Below are 22,517 nucleotides of genomic sequence, written 5' to 3'. Positions count from 1 at the left end.
GACAAATATCTAAGGGTTTGACATATATCTGCAGCAGGTCTGGAAAAGATTTCAGTCCTGATAAATTAGTGCAAGACAGAACAAATGAGCTAACTGTACCAGTGGTCTGATTCAGCTCAGGACAGCTTTCGTTTTCTACTACTGGAGAACTGGATAGCCTTATCCAGCTCTGAGGACACCACTTGAGGGTTGGTCATGTATTAGAAGTCTAATTCAAACACACAAACAACTACAAAAACCTTTCTACTCCACAGAGGTCAACTACCTAGCTTTCCAGGTTCTTAGCAGAGACTTCCCCCACTAACTGCTACACAGGCTATCTTCACTAAATATGCTTGAAAATCAAAGGTAAAGGTAAAGGTTCCCCTTGACATTTAGTCCAGTTGTGTCCAACTCTAGGGCGCGGTGCTCATCCCTGTCTCCAAAAGCCAGCTTTTGTCTGTAGACAGTTTCTGTGGTCACGTGGCCAGTGCGAATAGACACGGAATGCCATTACCTTCCCACCGTGGTGGTACCTATTTATCTACTCGCATTTACATGCTTTCAAACTGCTAGGTTGGTAGGAGGTGGGAGAATCCAAGTGACGGGAGCTCACTCCGTCACGTGGATTTGCTCTTACGACTGCTGGTCTTCTGACCTTGCAGCACAGAGGCTTCTGCGGTTTAACCCGCAGCACCACCACGTCCCTGTTTGAAAATCAAAACAAGGACACTAATTCATTCAAAGTATTTCAAGTAGAGCTCCTAATTACACAGTGCTTGGGTATATTTTCCTTAAGGTAATGAACCTGGGAAATCAAATGCATGCTGTACCGGGCAGAAGATGTCACATTTTACTCCCTTCCCTAGAGGTGGAAGGGGCATAATCACAGTCTTCTAATTAGCCTGTGCATGCGGGAGTTTAGGAACAAGCTGCCCTTTGCACAGAATTCATAATGAAGCTGTAGCTCAGAGCTTACACAGATGTTAAAATGTGAAGAGAAAGATGCTTGCTTAGCTGTCATGTTACAAAGGGTCATGTCACTCAACGTTTCTATCCACTGATATATATTACATGTGTAATGGCCCACATAAATTGTCTCTGTGATGGTATCCCAACTTTGGAATATTTTCTGGAGAGAGGTATGATTAGCTCTGGCTTTGCTTTCTTTTTATCACCAAATCAAACTGTTCCTTTATACATCATCATCATTCCCATCCCCATCATCAGCACTACCATCAGTGAGTTTGTTTGCTAGCTGAATAGCTTTAATTCCTCTCTTCTTGTTTCCTAAGCCATACACCAACTAGGATCCTCTGCAAACAAAAGGTCACATATAAATTTGAAAAATGATGAGTGAATGAAGAGAAGTCATGCAAAGTTGGAAATCAATTTCACAGAGCCTGACGAAAACTGAAGTTATGCTTGTCCTGCCTATCACAGAATTTTATCTTTTATACATTGTGCCTTCTCATATACAGTGGTGCCTCGCATAACGAGCACACCGTTTAACGACGAATCCGCATAGCGATCTATTTTTTTAGATCGCTAATGCGATTGCATTGCGATGTTTTAATGGGTAAAACATTGCATCGCGATGATCGGTAAGCGTTTCGCTTACCGATCTTTGCATTGCGATGTTTTACGAACAGCTGATTGGCGGTTCCAAAATGGCCGCCGAGTGCTCAAAATGGCCGCCACAACCATTTTCGCGCCCTGCCCTCGCTTACCGAGGGCACAAAAATGGCGGCGCTATGGAGGAACTTCATTGAACGGTGAGTTTGGGCCCCACAGGAACGCATTAAATGAAGTTTAATGCATTCCTATGGCTTTTTCCGTTCCGTTTAGCGATGTTTCCTCATAGCGACGATTAATTGGAATAGATTAATGTCGCTATGCGGGGCACCACTGTACTAAACCACATCACATACATATAATCATTCTGGTGACCTATAACCCTAATGTGGCTTTGCAGCTAAAGGCAGGTCTAATTCCTGTTGGAGGTTGTGCCAGGGTATACATGATAAACTACTGGCTAAAACTTAACTTTCAACCAGTAGCACCATTAACATTGTTTGCTACTTTTCTATATAAATGGATAAGGTACCTATCTAACGAATTATTGTCTCTGGGATTTTCTCCCAGCACCTTAATAGTGCTTGATTGCTCTAAAGTCACATCAGTTGTTAAACAAAGAATCTGGAATTATAAGAACATTTAAATTTGCTGAGTAAATATACTGCCTTAGGCAATAAGATATTTTTGCCCTTTACTTATTTGGCTACTTTAACTTTTCCCAAATTCAGGAAAGCCTTTACACTAGTCTGATTTAATATCTTGCTTTCTGTGCTCTTGTAGGGGAGATATCAGGGAGGACCTTATCAAAATCACATATGTCCCCATAGTATATGGGAATTAGAAACTGTTAGGCATGTTCTTTTACACCAGGGGTCAGGGAACTTTTTTACCTGCAGGTAAAATGTCTCCTGCGACCATCCTCATTACCCACAGGATTTTCATTTTTACTCCATTTGGGGCAATTTACCCCTGTTCTCTGACCACTGTTTTACACTGTTCCTTTTACTGAGACCTTCTTAAAGAATTTATTTTACCTATTCTTCAAAAATGCCCAGATATATCAGAAGAATTTTATATCCCATTGTTTCTTTCTGATCAGGTCCTCCATATCACTAACTAAATGGCCAAATTTTGTGCAGCTGCCATAACTTGCTACAATTCTCTGATAATACTGTTATATACCCATCTCTATTTTGGGTATTTGTAACACAAATTTTACATACTATGTGGATTCAGTGATTGGTATAACGTATATTGCACATTTTGTTTTATATTGCACTATTTGTTTGGTGCTGGTCTTTGCCCGTAATAAATTCAATTAAATTCAGATCAATGCTGGTGACATATCCAGTAGACATATTTACTCCTAAACACACTATATGAGTCAGTCTTAATTCTAAAAGCTTGTTTTACCTGTCCTTCAATGTGAAATCTTTTCTACAGCAGTAGAAATATTCATTAATATTAATGAAACAAATTATAAAATTACAGTAAGCAAGAGCACTTGCTTCATAAGCATGCCTTTCCTTTGGTAGCTAAACTAGGATCTGTGTTCATCTTTTGCCTCCAGAACCAGATTGTTATCTGGACTGGCTTTTAATAGCAGAAGTTATTTCAGTTTGAGTACTTTTCATTAAGGATTTTTCTTTTCAGACACATTCTTCTTTACTTATTTTGTAGCTGGCGATATTGTTTTCTATCACTTATCTCAGCATGAGGCTTTTACAGGATCAGGTGTACAGTATTTACAGAAAATGAAGTATGGGAAGCATATAAATTACATGTATAAAAAGGATTGCATTACAAATATTCAGAATGATCTGTTGTTTTAGGAGGGAAACAAGATTACAGACAGTGCCTGGAGTGTTTCTAAGTAAGGCTTTTACTGTGCCTTATCTGAAAGAGTCATACCTGCCTCTTTTCATGGAAGTCTAAAGAAGTGCCAGATATATATCGTCATTTTTCATATATATTTCTCCCCAGCCATGTTTTCCTATTGATTCTTCCATCTGTTGTTTATTTAGCAACAAAAACAAAATACCGACACCCTTCAATCAAACCCAGAACATAGTAAAACAAGAAAAGGAAAAAAAAAGGCAGAACAGTTGTCTGATGTCTCTTAGCTGTAATAGGATCTCTCTGTCCAGAAGTACTTCTAGTCTCCCACCATTGCAGCTGCCTGTGAGATATAAGAGATGCCCAAAATATCCTGCCCTCAACAGCCCTGCTCAGCTCTTGTAAACTCAAGCCTGTGGATTTCTTTAGGAAGTCCATCTTGTATTCGGTCTTCCTTTCTTCCTGCCGCCTTCCACCTTTCCCAGCATTGTTGAAAGGTGGAAGGCGGCAGAATCCTGCCTTCTCACAATGTGCCCAAACTATGACATCCTCAGTTACATCAGTTTGGCCTGCAGATATAGTTCAAGCTTGATTTGATCAAGGATGCTCTTGTTCATCTTTCTTGCGGTCCAGAGTATCCACAAAGCTCTTTTCCAGCATCATACAGTATTTCAAATAAATCATTTTTTTCCTGACAACTTTCTTTTTCCAGCTTTCACACCCACACATAGTGATTTAGAATACAAGAGTATGGATAAAAGTATGGATAATCTTGGTCTTGGTCTTCACTGACACATCTATGAGCTTTTCATTAACATTGCTGCCCTACTTAGTCCCAGTTTTCTTCTGATTTCATGGCTGCAGTGCCTATTTATTTATTTATTTATTTATTTATTTATTTATTTATTTATTTATACATACATACATACATACACACACACACACACACACACACACACACACACACATACATACATACATACATACATACATACATACATACATACATACATACATACATACATACATACATACATACATACATACATACATACATACTGCCCACCTAGAACATGTCTATTCTGGTCAGTTTACATATAACATAAAAATAAACTGAGGTAAAATCCAAATTAATCACAAAGTCCAAGATGGGAAAAGGAAAAAGAAGAACGAGAGGGGAAAAAAGAAAAGGGGAGATAGGCTAGGTAATGGCTGCAGGGAAGGCCTGCCTGTTTAGCCATGTCTTCAAGTTAGTCCCTCAGCAAGGGAGCCAGGCGGATCTACTTGGACTGATGCTTGAACCAAGGTATACAAAATTCAATCTCTATTTCAATTTTTTCATTGTCAATTTTAAAGTTGTGTAGTTCTTCTGTAGTCATGATTTTTATCTTCATGTTCAGGTGCAGTCCTGCTTTAGTACAGTACTTTATTCTTTCACTTTCACTACTAAAATCCAGTAGTAAATCACAACTAGAGCAGGCCCACTGAGTAGACATAGTCTAGAGGGGCGGGGTAAAAATCAAATAAATAAATAAACAAACAAACAAACAAACAAACAAACAAACAAACAAACAAACAAACAAACTACAGTCTTGCTTTGGGTTTTTTCTTCCACTTTCACTTAAAGTCATTTCATGTTATTGCTGCTTTCTGCCCACAGACGATGTCATATCCATATCTTAAACAATTGATGTTCTTTTAACCAGTGTTCATTCCTCTATCTGAATCTAGTCTGGCTTTTCATACAAGTTTTGCATATGGACTGAACAGATAAGAAGATAAAATGCACCCTTGCCTGACAATTTCGCCTATAGGAAACCATTTTGACTCTCTACTTTCTGTCCTAATGGTAGCTTCTTGTCCACAATACAAGTTACACATCAACATGCTGAAACACACCCACTTCTTTCAGAACAACCCATAGTATCCCATGATCTACACAGTCAAAGTCTTTGCTGTAGTCTATATAGTATGGACAGAATTGTCTTTTTACAATTTTCCCTAATAAGACATCTGGTTTTCACTTCACAGCTCCTCTCGTTCATGGTCAATTGAATTTAGTAATGCAAACCTATTACTTATGCAGTGGTCCCCAACCTTGGGACTCCAGATGTTCTTGGAATACAACTCCCAGAAGCCTTCCCCACCACCTCTGCTGGCCAGGATTTCTGGGAGTTGAAGTCCAAGAACATCTGGAGGGCCGATGTTGGGGACCACTGACTTATGGGACTTTAAATGCATCAGGAATGTTGCATGTTAAATGTTTAATGCTAAATTATATTTTGGCACCACAATTCTTTTGGTTTTCTTTTCCAGCTTTACTCTAATATTGAATAGTAACAGCTCATCACCAGTATCACAATCCACTCCTGGTCTTGTTCTGGCACAGAGAATAAAGCTTCTTCATCTCCTGCTTCCAATTACACAATTTATTTTATTTCTTTATCGGTCAATTTCTATATTGGTCATGCCCATGTGGACAGCCATATGCTGTGTTGCTTGAAGCATGCCTTTGCAATAAACACACTGTTGGCTTTACATAACTAAGTCATTCTCCTGCTTAATTTCTGTCCCATAGCCTATTTTTTCTAACAATGTGTGGTTCTGCTTTGTTCCCTATTTTTGTTTTCCAGTCACCTATGGTTATAATCATGCCTTGTTTTGATGTGAGCAATTTCCTCTCTGATGCTAAAATATGGGGGGAGCTGTGTGCTCCCTCCAGTCTACAAGAGTGCCCAAAGATCTCATTCAAACTATCTCAGATAAGAATGGAGTCAATTATGAAACCGAGGTGGTAAAACCATACTTCTCCTCTTATAAAATAACAACCACAGCCACGTAAACAACTTGGGCAATATCCCATTGCATTTTGCTGATGGGAAGTCCCGCTAGTGTGGTAACACAGAATTTCATTGCTTGAAAAACTTTTCCACTGTGTAAGCAGGGAGGGTTTTATTCATGGGGATGGCTGCTTAAACTATGGCAAAGCTTGTGCAAGGCCTGTAACCATGAACCACTACACACCAGCAGATTTTTCCCCTCAATGGAAGTTCAATTGAGGACACACTGAACCACGTTATACTCTATAGAGTAGAAACTATTCTGAAAAAGAAAGATTAGGAGATTGATACATGCCAAGTGTGCTTATCAACTTTTCTGAGTAATGAACTCCAAGATTAACAAGTTATGTGAAAGGAAAAGTAATTTACAAAGTGTCCTGTCCCTGAATCTCTTACCTAGTTTCTGTAGGCTACCAGTTCCAAAACTGTAAAGTGTCCACTGGCTTTTTTCATCCAATCAATCTTTCAAACTATGGCAGTGCAATATGAACAACTGTCATTTTACAGCAGCAACATCCATCAAATAAAGTGATGGAACCAGTGCCAATCATTCAGGATAATAAAGTTGTTTCAAAGAATCATTACATGGGATCAATATTAGCTGCATATCAAATACATTTCACTTATCTGTCCTGAGTGTATACTACTTTGCCTGTGTGCCAGAATACCTTTTCTTTTAGATTTATGCATCAGGCATGAAAATTTTATTCTTCAGAGAAAAGGGCTTAGTTAGCATTTACTATTTTGTTTCTGTAGGTTAATATTACCTCTTATTGATGGTGAGAAAAACTGATGGAAACTTTTTAAATCATTCTCTTAAATCAGTTTAAATATTCATTCCTTTATGATCAAAAGTTTAACTAGTATCTGTGTTTTATTTCTTTTAATTTTTAAACTCATCACTAGCATGAGCCCAGACTTACTAACCAAGAAATGATTCTCTTCCTCCCCTCCTCTCCCCTTTCCCTCTGCGTGTGTGGTGATCCTGATATAGCAGTTTAATAAAACAAAGTGGTTCATTTTAAAGCGTAAAAGGCTAACAATTTAAAATATTTAATATTCAAATTTAAAATGGAAGGAAACTCTAGTGTAGTGTACACAACACATTTAAGAGGATTATAGGATGTCGAAATACTTATACAAAAACAAGATTTTTTTGTTTTCAGTACTATTGGTATTGACAGGATAATTTCAAACTGTGCAGTAAGCTTGTTTAAGAAGAAATCAAAATAAGAATATAAACAGAATAAAATAATAGTGTAATTCTCTTCATGTCTGGTTGACTGATAGCTCGGCGAGCTAGATATCTAGTTGCAGAGGCAGAAGCTGAGATTTCAGTTCCACACCTGTACATTCCACAATAAAAGTCAGCCTGGGTAGATGTGGGCAAAATGCACAGTTCCAGGATGCCCTCAGGAGAAGGGAATGGTACACCACTTCTGAGTACTCTCCATTTTTTTCTTTTTACTGAAAAGGGTCACTATAAATAAGAATTTACTTGACAGCGCACAGTTATTATTTTTCTTGTCATATTTACTATTTGCTAACCACATATCACAAACAGAATAAATCAATGAATAAATAGGAAGCTGCAGTGTTAAACATGCCTAGAAGTCAAATGTGCAATCTTTCAGCCTTTCTTTCTCATCACAGTTGTCTCAGGGCTTGTAGAGGTGACAAAAATATGTCGTCTCCTCTACCAAAATCTGAGACTTCCGGAAGCTGGCGTGCCTGATGTAGTTTGACTTCTGCAACCATATACAGTTCTCCTAAACCTACACCTGTATCTGACTTCAGTTTTATATTAGCATGAAACAATTTCTGCTCAAAATAATTCTGCTGAACTATATCTGATCTCATACAATTCTAACTTAAAAGCACTATCATCTGAAGAGTAATCCCCAGGCACAGTAATATGTGCTACTATAGAGCTCCAGAGCAGTTGCTATAACACTCCCACAAGATTTTCACTCCCTTATATTATCAAATATTTTTCTCTTAAAGTCAAGAAGCCACCCAGAGGAAAACAGATGGCAACTCCAGTTTCAAAAGCATGATTTAAAAATAAAATAAAATTAAACAGGACTAGGAATTTCCCTTAGCTCAGGAACAGTTGAATAAGTCTGCAGCAAACTAGCACTAGGGCGTTAGTGTGGGCTGCTTGAGAACAGTTGGGCTTGACTTGAATGATCTAACCCAGAGGTCTCCAAACTTTTCAGGGTGAGGGCCACATCATATGTTTTCAACATTTTTTAGGGCTGAAGGAATGTGTGCACAATCCCCTACTCACCCACCATACCCACACACCCCATGCCTGCCTGTACAGATGCCCATCCCCGCACATGGACTGAAGGGAACAGCCGGATAAAACAGCAAGGCAGACTGGTGCACTTTAGCAAATATTTACCTGGTTGGCATCTTTAAGAGTGCACCAGCCCATTCTTACAGCACTAAAAACAGTGAGCTAAACAATCACGTAGTCATTCTCTAACCTGCTGCAAGATCTTTCATAGTGAAATCATGTTGAATTAGGGTCTCCTGTATGGAGAATTAGTGCAGGGACATTGCCTCAGAGGGAGACCACAGCTGCGATACAAGGGCATCTGCAAGCGGGATCTGAAGGCCTTAGGAATGGACTTCAACAGATGGGAAACCTTGACATCTGAACGTTCAGCCTGGAGGCAGGCAGTGCATCACGGCCTCTCCCAATTTGAAGAGACCCTTGTACAGCAGGCCGAGGCAAAGAGGCAATCCCGAAAGCAGCAAAATCAGGGAGCTAGATGGGGTACAGATTGTATTTGTCCTCAGTGTGGAATGGATTGTTACTCTCAAATTGGCCTTCTCAGCCATACTAGACGCTGTTCCAAGTGCTCCATGGAGAGCACGATACCATAGTTTCTAGAGACTGAAGGATGCCTATTGTCTATGTTGAACAGCTAACCCATGACATTTTAATCATCATGTGCCACATCCACAATCAAAGAACAGAATGGTTAAACTGTACCAGCTAACACCCTAAACGCCTGCTGGACAATAAATAAATTTAATAAATCAGAGGGGGAGACGGCTGCACAGCACTTAAGATAAATTATTTACTTTGCTACTACGTTATGTCTTAATAATTTATAGATCCAAAGACTACCTTTCTGAATAGGGGAACAGCATATAGGTTCATAGCAACTCTCTTTTTCTAAGCTTAGCTCCTTGTTGATTTTGGCTTTAATCCTGTATGCAATTAGGTTGTTCAAGGCCCTGACTAAATTGCACTTTAAGTAGGTTTGTTGTATGCAGGATTGTAGTCTTTATTTATGAAATAAGTTATTATGCTATTCATCAGAGAAATTAAACTCAAAAAGAGAAAGGATGAGAACTTAAGAACATAAGAAGAGTCCTGCTGGATCAGGCCAAGGGCCCATCTAGTCCAGCTTCCTGTATCTCACAGTAGTCCCACCAGATGCCTCTGGGAGCAGATGAGACACCTAGATTCCTGTCTCCTGATGCCCCTCCCCTGTATCTTGCATTTTGAGGTACCTTCCCTTTAAGCCTGGAGATTCTACAACCCCATCATGGCTTGTAACCTGTGATGGACTTTTCATCCAGAAATCTGTCCAATCCCCTTTTAAAGGCATCTAGGCCAGATGCCATCACTACATCCTGTGGCAAGGAGTTCCACAGACTAACAACATGCTGAGTAAAGAAATATTTTCTTTTGTCTGTTCTCACTCTCCCAACACTCAATTTGAGTGGATGTCCCCTGGTTCTGGTATTGTGTGAGAGGAAAAAGAGCTTCCTCCTATTCACTTTATCCATCCCCTGCATGATTTTATATATCTCGTGTGCCCCATCAGGTGCCCTTTCTCTGGATGAAAGAACTCCAAAGGCTGTAGCCTTTCCTCATAAAGGGTAAGTGGAAGGTTTTGTTTCCTCTCCTCCCTACAGACAAGAGTCCAGCTCATTTCTTATGTAGAGGACGGAGATCTGCATCACTATGCCTATACAGTGGTGCCCACATAGCAACGTTAATCCATTCCGGATTAATCGTCGCTATCCGGAAACATCGCTAAACGGTACTAAAATCCCCATAGGAATGCATTAAACTTCGTTTAATGTGTTCCTATGGGGCGAAAACGCACCATTCAGCGAAGATCCTCCATAGCACCGCCATTTTTGCTGCTTTGGTAAGTGAGGAAACTGTGCGAAAATGCTTGCGGTGGCCATTTTGGGCACCCGGCGGCCATTTTGGAACCGCCGATCAGCTGTTCTAAAAACCGCAATGCGAAGATCGGTAAGCGAAATGCTTACCGATCATCGCAATGCAAACATCGCAATGCAATCACATTAGTGATTGCAAAAAATAGATCGCTATGCGGATTCGTCGTTAAACGGTGCGCTCATTATGTGAGGCACCACTGTATTTTGAAAGTGTGGTCTGGTTGCTTTGCTGTGGTGAGTGATTTAACTTCATATAAAATTTTTTGTTTTAAACTAAAACTGACTTTCTCTCATTTTCTTTGCAGAATTTCCCTGCCCTCAGAAACACATGAACACAGAGACATCAATATTGGGCTCAAAAAGTCTCTCTTCATAGAGAACATTTTTTGAAAAAAGGATCATCATATAAATAAACAAAACAAACAGCCAGAAAGCAATCAAGAAAAAGCTTTGGACTTGCTGTATAAAGCAGACCAACTTCCCCCATCAAATTCTAGTTGGATCTCCAATAGAAACTACCCCTACTCACAGAGGAGAGGAAGTTGCCATTTAAGCGTGACTCCTGAAGAGGCTTATTCTGGTGTTGCTGTGCAAGGTGTCCCAGAAATTATATTCCAGTATTAAATGTGTCTTGCCAAAAGCTAGTTTTACACAATGAGGGAAGGCAGGAGTTGGTAGAAAACCACGATTCTCAGACCAAAACTCTGCCTTATCTGTTTCGGTACAAAGCACATGCACAGATGGTTTGCAGGACAGCAGCATCAGTAAATGACAGCTATACTAAAGAGAGTTAATATAAAAGGGGGAGTCACAATCTACATTTCTATAGGGGAGGCAACGTGTAATCAACAATAACTGCACAGTGGCTAGAGTACTGTAAATTCCAGATGGGTGGGGAAATAACGAAAAAAATATGATGGCTTTTACTTTTGGAATCAAACTAGTCTCTGACATAAAATAGCAAAGTCATACTCTCACCTAAAAAGAAGAACAGTTCAATATATATTCGTTTGTTCACATATTACTGGTTTTTTAAAATTTTATTTTAAATTAAGAATTGAGTAAAGGGTACAAGGGATAAAAATATAGGAGAGAAAACAAATATATTGCATATTAATATATGTTCATATATTACTGTTGAGCAACTGAACATTTCAGGATTCTACAGTACATGGAATTTTAAACAGTGGATCTTTACTATTGCAAATAAAGACATCACTTCTCCCACAAAGTATCATCAATCCACAGTTTATTAGTGTGAGAGAGCCTATTCCATACTTTAAAAAAATTATTCTGTTTAAAATATGACTATTAGGTCAGGAAACAATGAGGAAATTTGAAATGTTAATGATGTATAACATGGCAAGTATTTGGGGGCACATATTTAGCACTTTCATCAAAATTAGTTTGTAACCTAAATACATATTTCAGGAATAAATTGCTGACCTGCTCTAACCTCTTCAAGAGCTTAAATAGCTACTTCAGAGTTTAATCTGCAGGGAATCAGCTGCACAAAGAATAATTTAGCCCTTAACTACAAGAAAGAAAGAGAAAGAACATATTTTAATAGTGCCCTTGTATTCACAATTAACCCTTTAGTATTTTACCTACAAAACTGATGGCTGCAAAGAATTTAAAATGAGGCAGGAAGCGGAGAATAAGAGAAGCGTAATTATGAACAGTGTCAGAGTTCTTACTAGCAATTTCCCTACCTAAGGCTTTGTTTCTCTGTTGTGTTATGACAGATTGGCAGACACAGGGAGAGGTTGGAACAATGGGGAGAAGTGACTGGAACTGAGCATGTGGTGACCATATTGGTCCTGTGTTGAGCAAGCCTGTTTTATATTGCCTTCTGTCCTGGCAGGATGTGATATATGTGTTCAAAGGGTTTGCTCCCTTATGGCAACTAATTTCTGAACTGTATAGATGTTGGTGCTCAAAACCAAGCTTCAGTCACCTCATTCTAGTGTCTGCTTTAACCAGCACAGTGAAAACTATGGAGGGTGTTGCATAGGTCTGGATCTTTAGCTAGATCAAACTAGACAGCACAGGAGTTCCCGAGTACAGTGGTACAGCTAGACAGTTTTGAGCTTACTGAATTATTCGTTTGTTTAATGTCCCATTCCTACCAACACAAAAACAGAAAAAAAGAGATTTTGCTACAAACAGAATAAGATAATAACTTTAAATCTCAGTGAAGTTTGTTATCATATTAAAACATCCACCGAATTAAACATTTTTGAAACTAATCAAATGCATAAGAGAATAAAGAATAACTTCCTTAAAATCTCTTTTCTAAACAGCCATCCTTTTGCCAAAAGTGAACCTGGAGGGGGAAATACTTGAACACTTCTTATTTTAATTTCAAAAACATAACACATTTGTGATTACTTGTGGGGGGAGGGAAAGAGTATGCCTTTGCTGCCCCATTTCTAGAGATAAACCAGAACTGACAAACATTCCTTCTTTTTAAGTCGGAGAAAGAATCTCAGAATGGCAGAATATATTTTATTCTGTTAAGACTAACACATTTTAGTTCTCTATTAATTTTGTCATTAATTATAAATATTTAGCTAGGATTTCAAAACTCCCTTGAGAAGGGCCCCAAAATTAATAGGGCTCAAACACATTGGCCTCATACAATGAAATACTGTATATTTGTTTTTGCATACTGTGTTGTTGGTTTTTTACCTCTCCCTCTTTGCTTTGGCCCCATTTCTAAACATATTTACTTCAGAAAAAGGAGTGTGTTTTTATAAAAAAAAGAGTAGTAGTAATTCAATAGGCATTGGTAGCTATGTCTGGAAAGCTGTCCCTTTCTACAATGTATAGAAGGAGGAGGACTAAGAGAAAACAGGGTGTTGAGAAGCCATTCCATCCCCATTAGCTCTAATATGTCCATTTCACCTGCTGTCTGTGTAGGCCTGGACTTCATTCTGAAGTCCATTCTTGTCTGAAGCACTGGCTGAGGAGTAGAAGATGATAGGTTAAATTATAATTAATTAGCACCGGGAAAGGGGCAGTACAAATCCTAAGAATATTATTAAGGATATGAAAATTCTTTCAAATTGCTAGGCTGGAAGTATTTTGAAAATTCTCCCTACAAAGGCAAAATACAGAAATTCTGCAAAGAACAAGGTTTTGAGCTAAGTAATCAGGTTGGACTGCCAGTGTCATGTATAAAGTGTATCTTCAGGTGGATTTTATTCTATTGGAGTTACCGTATTTTTCGCACCATAAGACACACTTTTCCCCCAAAAAACAGGGGAGTGGAAAGTCTGTGCGTCTTATGGAGCGAAGAAAACAGATTATATTTTCCTGTTTTCTTCTCCTAAAAAATTGGTGCATCTTATGGAGCGAAAAATACGGTACTTGGATGTCAGGATGGGAAAAATGCATTATTAAAATTGATGCATACCTTTACTGTGTCCTAAAAGAAAATCCTGTATAATAAACTTAAACCATCAAGAATATTTCCAAATCAAGACATCACCGCTCCAGTTTTCTCACTCAGATAACATAAGAGGTATTATCTTTCTTCAGGGACTAGAGTTAAATCAAACAACACAAAAGAGACAAAACAACACCAGAACACAATCTGTTTTCCTCATTTCCTTCTGTTTCAGATTAAAAGGAATGCGGTGTGTGAATGGGTATATGTGTGTGACATTTAATTGACATAAATGGTAATAATATGTTGGTTGCAAGAGTCACCATTTGCCACTTCATTAGTAAGAAAGCAACTTTGCTTCATAAGGCAACCTTCTTAATTAAAAATCAGTCAAGCCAAACTTATGCTTTCTCATCCATCAAAGTTTCCATTACAGTCCAGATGCTTTTTTGGGACACAATGACATGTTGATTAATTAAATACAACACAGATATCAATGTACTATGGCTCAACAATTACAGTTAGCTTAAAACTTTATTTCTGATGGGGTTTTTTTACCACCTTGCATGCTGCCTGTAAAAAGTGTGCCTGGAACCTTTCTGAGCTATCATGAATGTCAACCAATTTTTCCTTCCCTCCTCTGAATTCAAATAGAACTCTGCTAAGTGTTTCCTTCCCTCTTTTTCATTGGTTGGAAGCAGCATTTGTCTGCTTTTGATCTGTCCACAACTGTAAGTATTAAAATGTTTTTATTATTTTTCCTACAAATGTCTCAGAGTGAGTTATTGAGACTTTAAGTTCTAGTTAATGAGAAAAGGGTGGACTATCTGTGGAACTTGAAGTTATTCTCCTGTGTGCAACTCTGCATTTCTACTGTGTAGCAAAAGGGATTTTATCAAAAATTCAAAACCCTGCAACAATTTCTGCCATAGAAAATGGAAAACTCACAACAAAAATCTGAACTTGTCAATTTCAACAATGAAAGGGGCATCTCCTTATTCACGTTCATGGGAGATTCCCATAATGGTTTTGATAACACCTTATTTCTTTAATATAAAGGAGGGATCCAAAACCGTCTTATTCCCCCCACATGCCTCTAGAATGGTGATGTGATGAGGAATGACTGGGTGCCAACATATTCATTTCTTCTCCTCTTGGGAACCATGGAGAGGAAACTAGAAAGAACAAAACAACCATTTTTAAAAAAGGAGGAAGAAATGAGATGACCTCTGAGCATACACCCTCTACTCTGTCTGCACAAGTTGTGGACTTTGGATATGCTGCAAAGGGCACCACAGCTTCATCTGTGCCAAGGATGGTAGGGTTCTCTTCCTATGACATACTGTGCCATGTTAATTTAATTTATTTATTTATTTATTTAAATTTCATTTTATCATCTTCCATGTGGCCAGTATATGTGGTCAGGCTGGTGAGTTACTTTCCTACAAAATATAATATATTCAATCATGTGCTTTGAATAACAATATACTGGAATGTAGTTGAATAGGAAAGCTATTTGATTTGTGACATCTGGGATACCATATAGCACTTGGATTCCAGAGGAGAGGGCAATATTTATGAGGCAATCTCCCTGACAAACCAGAATCTGAAGTTATTAGTCTCAAAGAAGCTGTTCATTACCTGCCTTTCACAAAAGCACATTTTTAGTCATGGAGCAAACAAACCAGGCTATAAGAACCTGACACTATATTGTAAATTATTTTGGAAAATACAGGACTTTGTCTTCCCTGGGATATTACTCTTTACTACCTATCATTTTTCAGAGAAAACTGGCATAACTAGCATTCAGTTTGGTATATGTTTTAATTTTCAGGTTTGCTAAGATTAACATCAATATAATAATCACTATCAATATAATTCAGTTGCAAGAATAAAAGACTGGGTGAGGAAGAGAATCTGGAAAGACAAAGAGAAAGGGCTTTAAAAATCATTTATGCCTTTATTATTTGAAAAATCTTAGGGATGCGGCACATTAGATATTGTTGCACTCATATAGTGTATTTCATGCCAACATATATACAACCATACACAGCGTCACACATAATAAAGCGATCTGTAAATATAGCCCTGGTACTGATAGCCCTCAATAACACTGGTAAGTGTAAGTGATTAATGTACTGATCAATCTGTCAAAGGACCCTTTTCAAATGAATGTCTCCATTCCTTTATTAAGAGGGACTCTTCATAATATTAAAAAAACTAGCAGTTTTTTTCCTGTTAATTTATAGTCAATACAGTTATTAAGATTAAGCAAAACATCTGTAAGGCAAAAGATCTGGAAACCAAGACCTATGAAGAGTAGTTGAGGAGAATGGATAAGCTTAGCCTAGAAAAAAAGAAGGCTGGAGGGCAGCATGACAGGGCTTTCATGTGGAAGATGGAGTAAATTTGTTTTCTACAACTCCAGAGGGTAGGACAAAGCAATGGATACAGATCAGGCGATTTCAACTAAACATTAGGAAGAACTTCCCAACAATAAAAGCTACAGTATTTGTGTAACAGATTGTCCGTGAAGTGGGAGATAGTTGGACAGCAAGTTGTCAGGACTGCTTCAGCAGTGGTTTTCATGATTCTGCAGGGAAGAGGGCTTAATGACCTTTGGGGTCCCTTCTAGCTGTGCAATTCTATGATAATACAAAAAAAGTTATATAACACAGTCCTGACACTTGTGGACCTTGTAAAGTTTTTTCTAATAGGTGGGGTATTAGCAGTGGTGATGTAACAGAGCCAGGGATCACAGGATCCAAGACGTGGAATTTTTCTGGTTGTTTCTCATCAACCCCATCCTTTCAGCAGCTGGGAATGAAAAGAGTATCCCCAGGAACAGTGTACCTCTGCCAGCTATCCATGTTGGAATGCAAAATATTTTGGGGAGGCTTTATCTTGAATGGGCATTGTAGATCCTTTATTTTCACAAAAGACCCACTCCCCAATCGCACCAATCCAATGACCCATATATTTGGTCCCTCCTTATAGGGTGGGGTGGCAATGCAGATTTTCATGCTGAGCACTTGCACTTCCAAATTTACCACTACACCACTGGGTACTAATATGCAAATTAATGAACATAATAATAAATCAAGAGCAAGATTGTAGTGTCCCTGTCCAAACCTACAGATAAACTCTGGTTGATGTCACTTTGGGTAATTATTTTATTTTATTGATTGATTGATTGATTGATTGATTGATTGATTTGATTGATTTGATTTGATTTGATTTGTATCCTGCCCAACTGGTCTATGCAACCACTCTGAGCGGCTTCCAATATAATACAAACAATTAATAAAAACACATAGTTACATAAATCTACAAATGAAAATGTGGAAACCAAGAAAATAGAGTAAAAATAAATTAAAGAGAAATGAGAAGAGAGAATCAAGTATAGATTGGAGGGAAGGCCTGAATAAACATCCATGTTTTTACTTGGCTTTTAAAGATTACTAATTTAATTAGATAACAACACCAAATATATGACAAGAGAATAAAAATATAACATCCTAATTTCTTTTTGCTTCCCCCTGCCAAACTATTTTCACTAACCTTGCCATCCATCTACACATTCATCTACCTAGGACTGCCAGTGGAAGCAGAAGCAAACACACCTGCATCTCAAAGATTAACACATAATCTATGTTCTATTTCGAGAGGCTTTGGGGAAATCAGCAGGTAGCTGCAGTGGGGAGTTCTTTTAAATTCTCATTAATTGTTTTAAAATAATGTTTTTAAATATTTGTATCTTACAGTTTAACATACAATCTGTATGCATTTAATCATTTGTAGAATTTAACTTATTTTTTAAATACAATTTTGTGTCTCCACCAGGCAAGAAAGGTGGGATACAAAACAAACAAACAAACAAACAAATACAGTACAACCATCTATGGGATCAGTATCTACCGATTCACTTTTCAGCTGCCTGAAAATACTAATTCAAAAAGAGAGAGAGAAATCGGTATTTAATATGTATTTCTGAGGTGTTTTTACCATAACTGGCCAGTAGATAGAGCCAGAGATCATGCAGTATACAACATTCAATATTTCCATGCTTTTCAGGATCCATGAGGAGGGCTTGGAACCAAACCCTTGCAGATACCACAATCCTACTGTATAACAAAGTTAACCTTACTTTTAATCATTTTGACACTAACAACACTGACATTGTAAATGGTGGTATACTGACAGTACTTCTAAATGTTGCATTGGAATGTGGACTTTTTGAATGTTTAGCCATCTTTTTTATTCCTAACTAATTTTCTTTTTGCATATCTAATAAAAACAGTGAGTAAGGATGAACATCAACAAATCTCTTTCCTCAAAATATAATGTTGAAATTTCAAAGCTCTGAGTAAGGATTGCATTAACCAGTACAGTACTAGCTTTTCAACCATATTCCCAAATGGGTCCATTAGTCACCAAATGATTCCAGTGAACTGTACAAACAAGAATAATCACTAAAAAGAGGTAAAGTAGCTCATCAGGTCATGCTAAATGTAGTTTATCTAATGTTCTCATTTATACAACATGATACCATGCTTGACTTCACAAATAAAGGTAAATATGAATAAATTAGAGTAACATTTTCAGGAACTAATAGCATAGTCCTAATCATGTTGACCCTATTTAAGTGACCTATGACTTCAAATGATAAAAACAGCTCTGCCAAATGCTTTACAGTCTGTATTAGATTCCACATTATAGCTATTATGCCCACCTCAAGGCTGTGTTTATATGAATAGTACTGTACACTCAATATTTCCATTAATGACATAACAGATCTGTCAAAATTTTATAATAGAGTTAAGAATTCACTCTAGAAATCATAATACATTATAAATAAAATAATATGTAAATTTCTTGGAACATCAATCTGTAGCTTAAAAAACTGTTAAATTAAACAAAGCAAGATCTGCCACATTATATCATTACTACTCACATGCAAATTGTAGTTTAGCTTCTCGACTAACAATTGTTCCAAACGAGTTTGTTGCTATGCACTGGTAGGTTCCAGCATCTTGACTTTTATTGGGATTATTGATCAGCAAGCTGCCTTCAACCACACTGTAGCGGTAATCCATACCAATATCAACAATAGTTCCATTTAACTTCCACCTGTAGCACAAAAGTGTCCCTGGGTGAATTTTACTAATATTACAGGAGTTTTAATATCTGTATTTTATACAAATACAAAAGAAATTTATTTTCTATTTCTAAACAAATATGAAATCACAACTTCTTGTACAAGACCAAAATAAAACCCAACAGAGGTAATGTGTGTACTTTCTGAAACATGAGCTAATATGTACAGCACTCTTGCATTGTAGCTTTTTCTGAAGGTAATGCTCTTTGTGAGTAACTATTTTAAAATATCATCCAGTTCTAGGAATGAACAATGTATTTCCATTCCATGCACTAAGGGAGGGTTTTCTAATCTCCCCAGCTCATACCTTAGGTCACGTTGTTTAGACTTACGTTGGCAAAAGAAAAAGAAAGCAAAAAACAAACAACAAAATATTGTACCATTTTAAATGTTAAAATTTTTATTTTTATTTTGGCGTTCATGGATCAAAATCCATTTCCTCAGATATAGGAGTAGAAATAAATGTACTATACTGTATACTTATACAAAACACCATGACCAGATAAGGACACAGATAATAGATAACGGGATAATGCTTTGTTAACATTGGAAAGGGAGTATCAGAGTCTTAATTCCTTCAGTTAGTAAATTATGGACAGCTAAATGATAAACACACTTGACTTCTTAAGGAAACTACAGTAAATCCATAATCTTCCAGAGAACACTGTCCTGGCAACAATGGTTGTGTAGGCATTTTACACAAATATACTTCCAAAAAATTGTCTACAAGCTGTCAAAAATACCATTCCAAATCAAGAGGGAGGCTGGCCTATAGACAACTCCCAAAACCTAAACAACTACTGACAGACAACAGGCAACGTAACATGGAGATGGAGATAGGAACAAGACCCTTTCCCTAACATAGATGCCAGCTGTGTCCTCTTATCTACACTTGCAACATCAAGGATCCCAACTTATGCCATCTTCTGACGGCAATGGCCCTCTACTTTCTACCTAGGGCAAATAGGACAATCTCTGTGATGATATTATTTACAATTAATTGTGCCAAAATCTTTCAACAAGCATCTAATCCCCACTTGAGTGTGTGATATCAAAACCATATTATCTAGATATAGTAAGCTGACAATTTCTCAGCTGAAACTGAAATTGGAAAATTAGGCTTTTGAGTTCAGAAATTACATCATTTATACTACATGATCTTTAGGGTCCCTCCCAGCTCTGCAGTTCTAAGATTTACATAAGAAAACAATTTTGCCAGCACTGCTGACCATCAATTAATATTTTCTAAGAATATTTCACATATCTTCACCTGGAAATTTTTTCTATAGTGGTGCCTTGACTTACGAGCGCCTTGACCTATGAACATTTTGAGTTATGAACAACTCTGTTCACAACATTTTGCTTTGACTTGCGAATGGAACTTTGACTTTCAAACAGAAAAAAAAGGAAGGGGAAAAGGGCAGGAAATTCAAATTTCTAACTGTAGGTGGCAACGAGGCTGCTTCTTTGTAGCTCTTTCGCACGGGCAGTTAGAGAGTGTGCGATTCAAGGAGGCTGCCTGCTAAGGTAAGATGTTGCTTTATACTTTGTAAAAACTGTTCTGGGTATTTTTGCAGTGTGATTTTCAGCTGGGGGGGGGTTATGTTTCCGTGCTGTGATGGGTCTTGGGGGATGTCTGTTTTTTGGTTCCCCCCCATTTCCGATGGCGGGGTTGGTTCCTCTTTGGAGTGTTTTTCCCCATTTCTGATGGGTCTTGGGGAATTTGTTTTTTGGTTCCCTTCCATTTCCAATGGATCTTGGGTGGGGGGGGTTTGGTTGCTTTATTGGGGATTTTCCCCTATTTTCAATGTGTCTTGCATGCTTTTTACTTTGTTCTTTTTGCATTTCTAATCTGCTCCATTTGTTTTTGCAATGGTTCATTCATGTTTCTCTTGCTTTTTTTGCTTCATTCTCTTTGCATTTCTAATCTGCTCTGTTTGTTTTCTGTGCTTTTGCAATGGTTCATGCATGCTTCCCTTCCTTTTTTGATTTATTCTCTTTGCTGGCATCTAAAATGCATTTTAGTCTTTTGCTTTTAAAATCAGAAATGGTTTTGCAAAGATTTCTTTGGCTGCTGGGGGTCTAAAATGCAGTTTAGACTTTTGCTTTTAAAATCTGAAATGTTTTTCCAAAAGTTTCTTCTGGTGGCTTCTGGAGTCTAAAATACATTTCAGTCTTTTGCTTTTTAAAATCAGAAATGGTCTTGCAAAGGTTTCTTCTGGTGGCCGCTGGGGTCTAAAATGCATTCCCCTAGTGATAGATGACGGATTAACCAGATTTGAATTTGTTTCTATGGGAACGAATGCTTTGACTTACAAACCATGCCCTGACATAAGAACAAAAATCATCCGGAATGGATTAGACAGTTTTCAATGCATTCCTATGGGAAATGCTGCTTTGACTTGCGAACGTTTTGACTTGTGAATACCATTCCAATACGGATTAAGTTCATAAGTCAAGGCACTACTGTACTTCAATACTTTAAGCAGTTTTTTAACCTCAGATGGTGTCACTGGAAGCCATGGGGCAGTTTCATTCAGCTCTGGATACTTATAAGATAGTGCCTAATGATTGGGGAGGTTTGAATTCAAAATCTCTGTGAAGAATTATTTCCACTTATCACACATTATATATGCATCAACATCAAGTTTTGGATGCTTCGATTTTTGTGACACTAATGCCCAATATTTGGCAGCATCCTAATTCAGGCTGTTGCCAGAGATGCTTACAGTAGGACATATTATTTTATTTTAGCAGATGTTTATATCTTTTATGGGTTTGTGCAAGATCTAATAATTGGATACCATTATGATTTTGTTTCAGTCTTTTTAGCTAAATTGTTTAGTTCTCATTTAACTGAAGTAATTGACTGTTTGATAGTCCGTTCTTGTGATAATAGCCACTGTTACTTTGTCTGTTATTTTTATCCTCTCATCTGGTCATGGGATATGTATAAATACATGGGACATTTATTTGCAACCCGTTTTCTAACCATGAAAGCTCATAATGAAATAAACCAGTTAGCCTTTAAAGTGTTGCAATATTTTACCTTTTATTTTATTTTATTTTGCCAATAGGCCAAGGCAGCCAAACATGTCTACATCTTTGGAAACTGAATTCAGACTTATATAGTTATTAAGTAAAATCCTGTGGACTGAATCTCATACTACTACTAAGAGCAGACATGGTGAAATGAAGATTTATTAATCGAAACTGATCTCTGTGAAGGGCTAATATTGGATTTAACCATGCTAAGCCACACTTCAACATTATGGAGACTAGAGCGATATAAAAACATGACTAATTCGACTGATACAGGAAGCAGAAGGAAAACATAATACAACAGGGTGAGAGATATGCATACATGACTGAGAATACATCAAATGGAAATTACAGTGACAATTCTCCCAAGAATATTTAGATTTAATTATCTTCCCTCCTGAAATGCTTTCATTTGTTTGTTTGTTTGTTTGTTTAGGGAGCTCACTTGAAACAGACACTCTAATGAATTTTCCTTTGCACA

The 22,517-nt window shown here is 37.6% G+C and overlaps 1 protein-coding gene across 6 annotated transcripts in view; it reads right to left on the bottom strand.

Annotated features, from left to right (window-relative positions):
* The window catches only part of LOC110077687 (contactin-4), a 546,252-nt gene that overhangs the window by 289,345 nt on the left and 234,390 nt on the right, over positions 1-22,517 (bottom strand). For all 6 annotated transcript variants that reach the window (XM_078385216.1, XM_072989453.2, XM_078385218.1 and 3 more), the window contains one exon: positions 18,791-18,966. In XM_078385216.1, the coding sequence (XP_078241342.1) occupies positions 18,791-18,966 (176 nt within the window). The remainder of the gene's footprint in view (positions 1-18,790; positions 18,967-22,517) is intronic.

This window comes from Pogona vitticeps, chromosome 2, assembly GCF_051106095.1.
Source record: "Pogona vitticeps strain Pit_001003342236 chromosome 2, PviZW2.1, whole genome shotgun sequence".
Lineage (NCBI taxonomy): Eukaryota > Metazoa > Chordata > Lepidosauria > Squamata > Agamidae > Pogona > Pogona vitticeps.
Note: the sequence above shows the minus strand (reverse complement) of the source record. Positions and strands in the feature narration are given on the sequence as shown.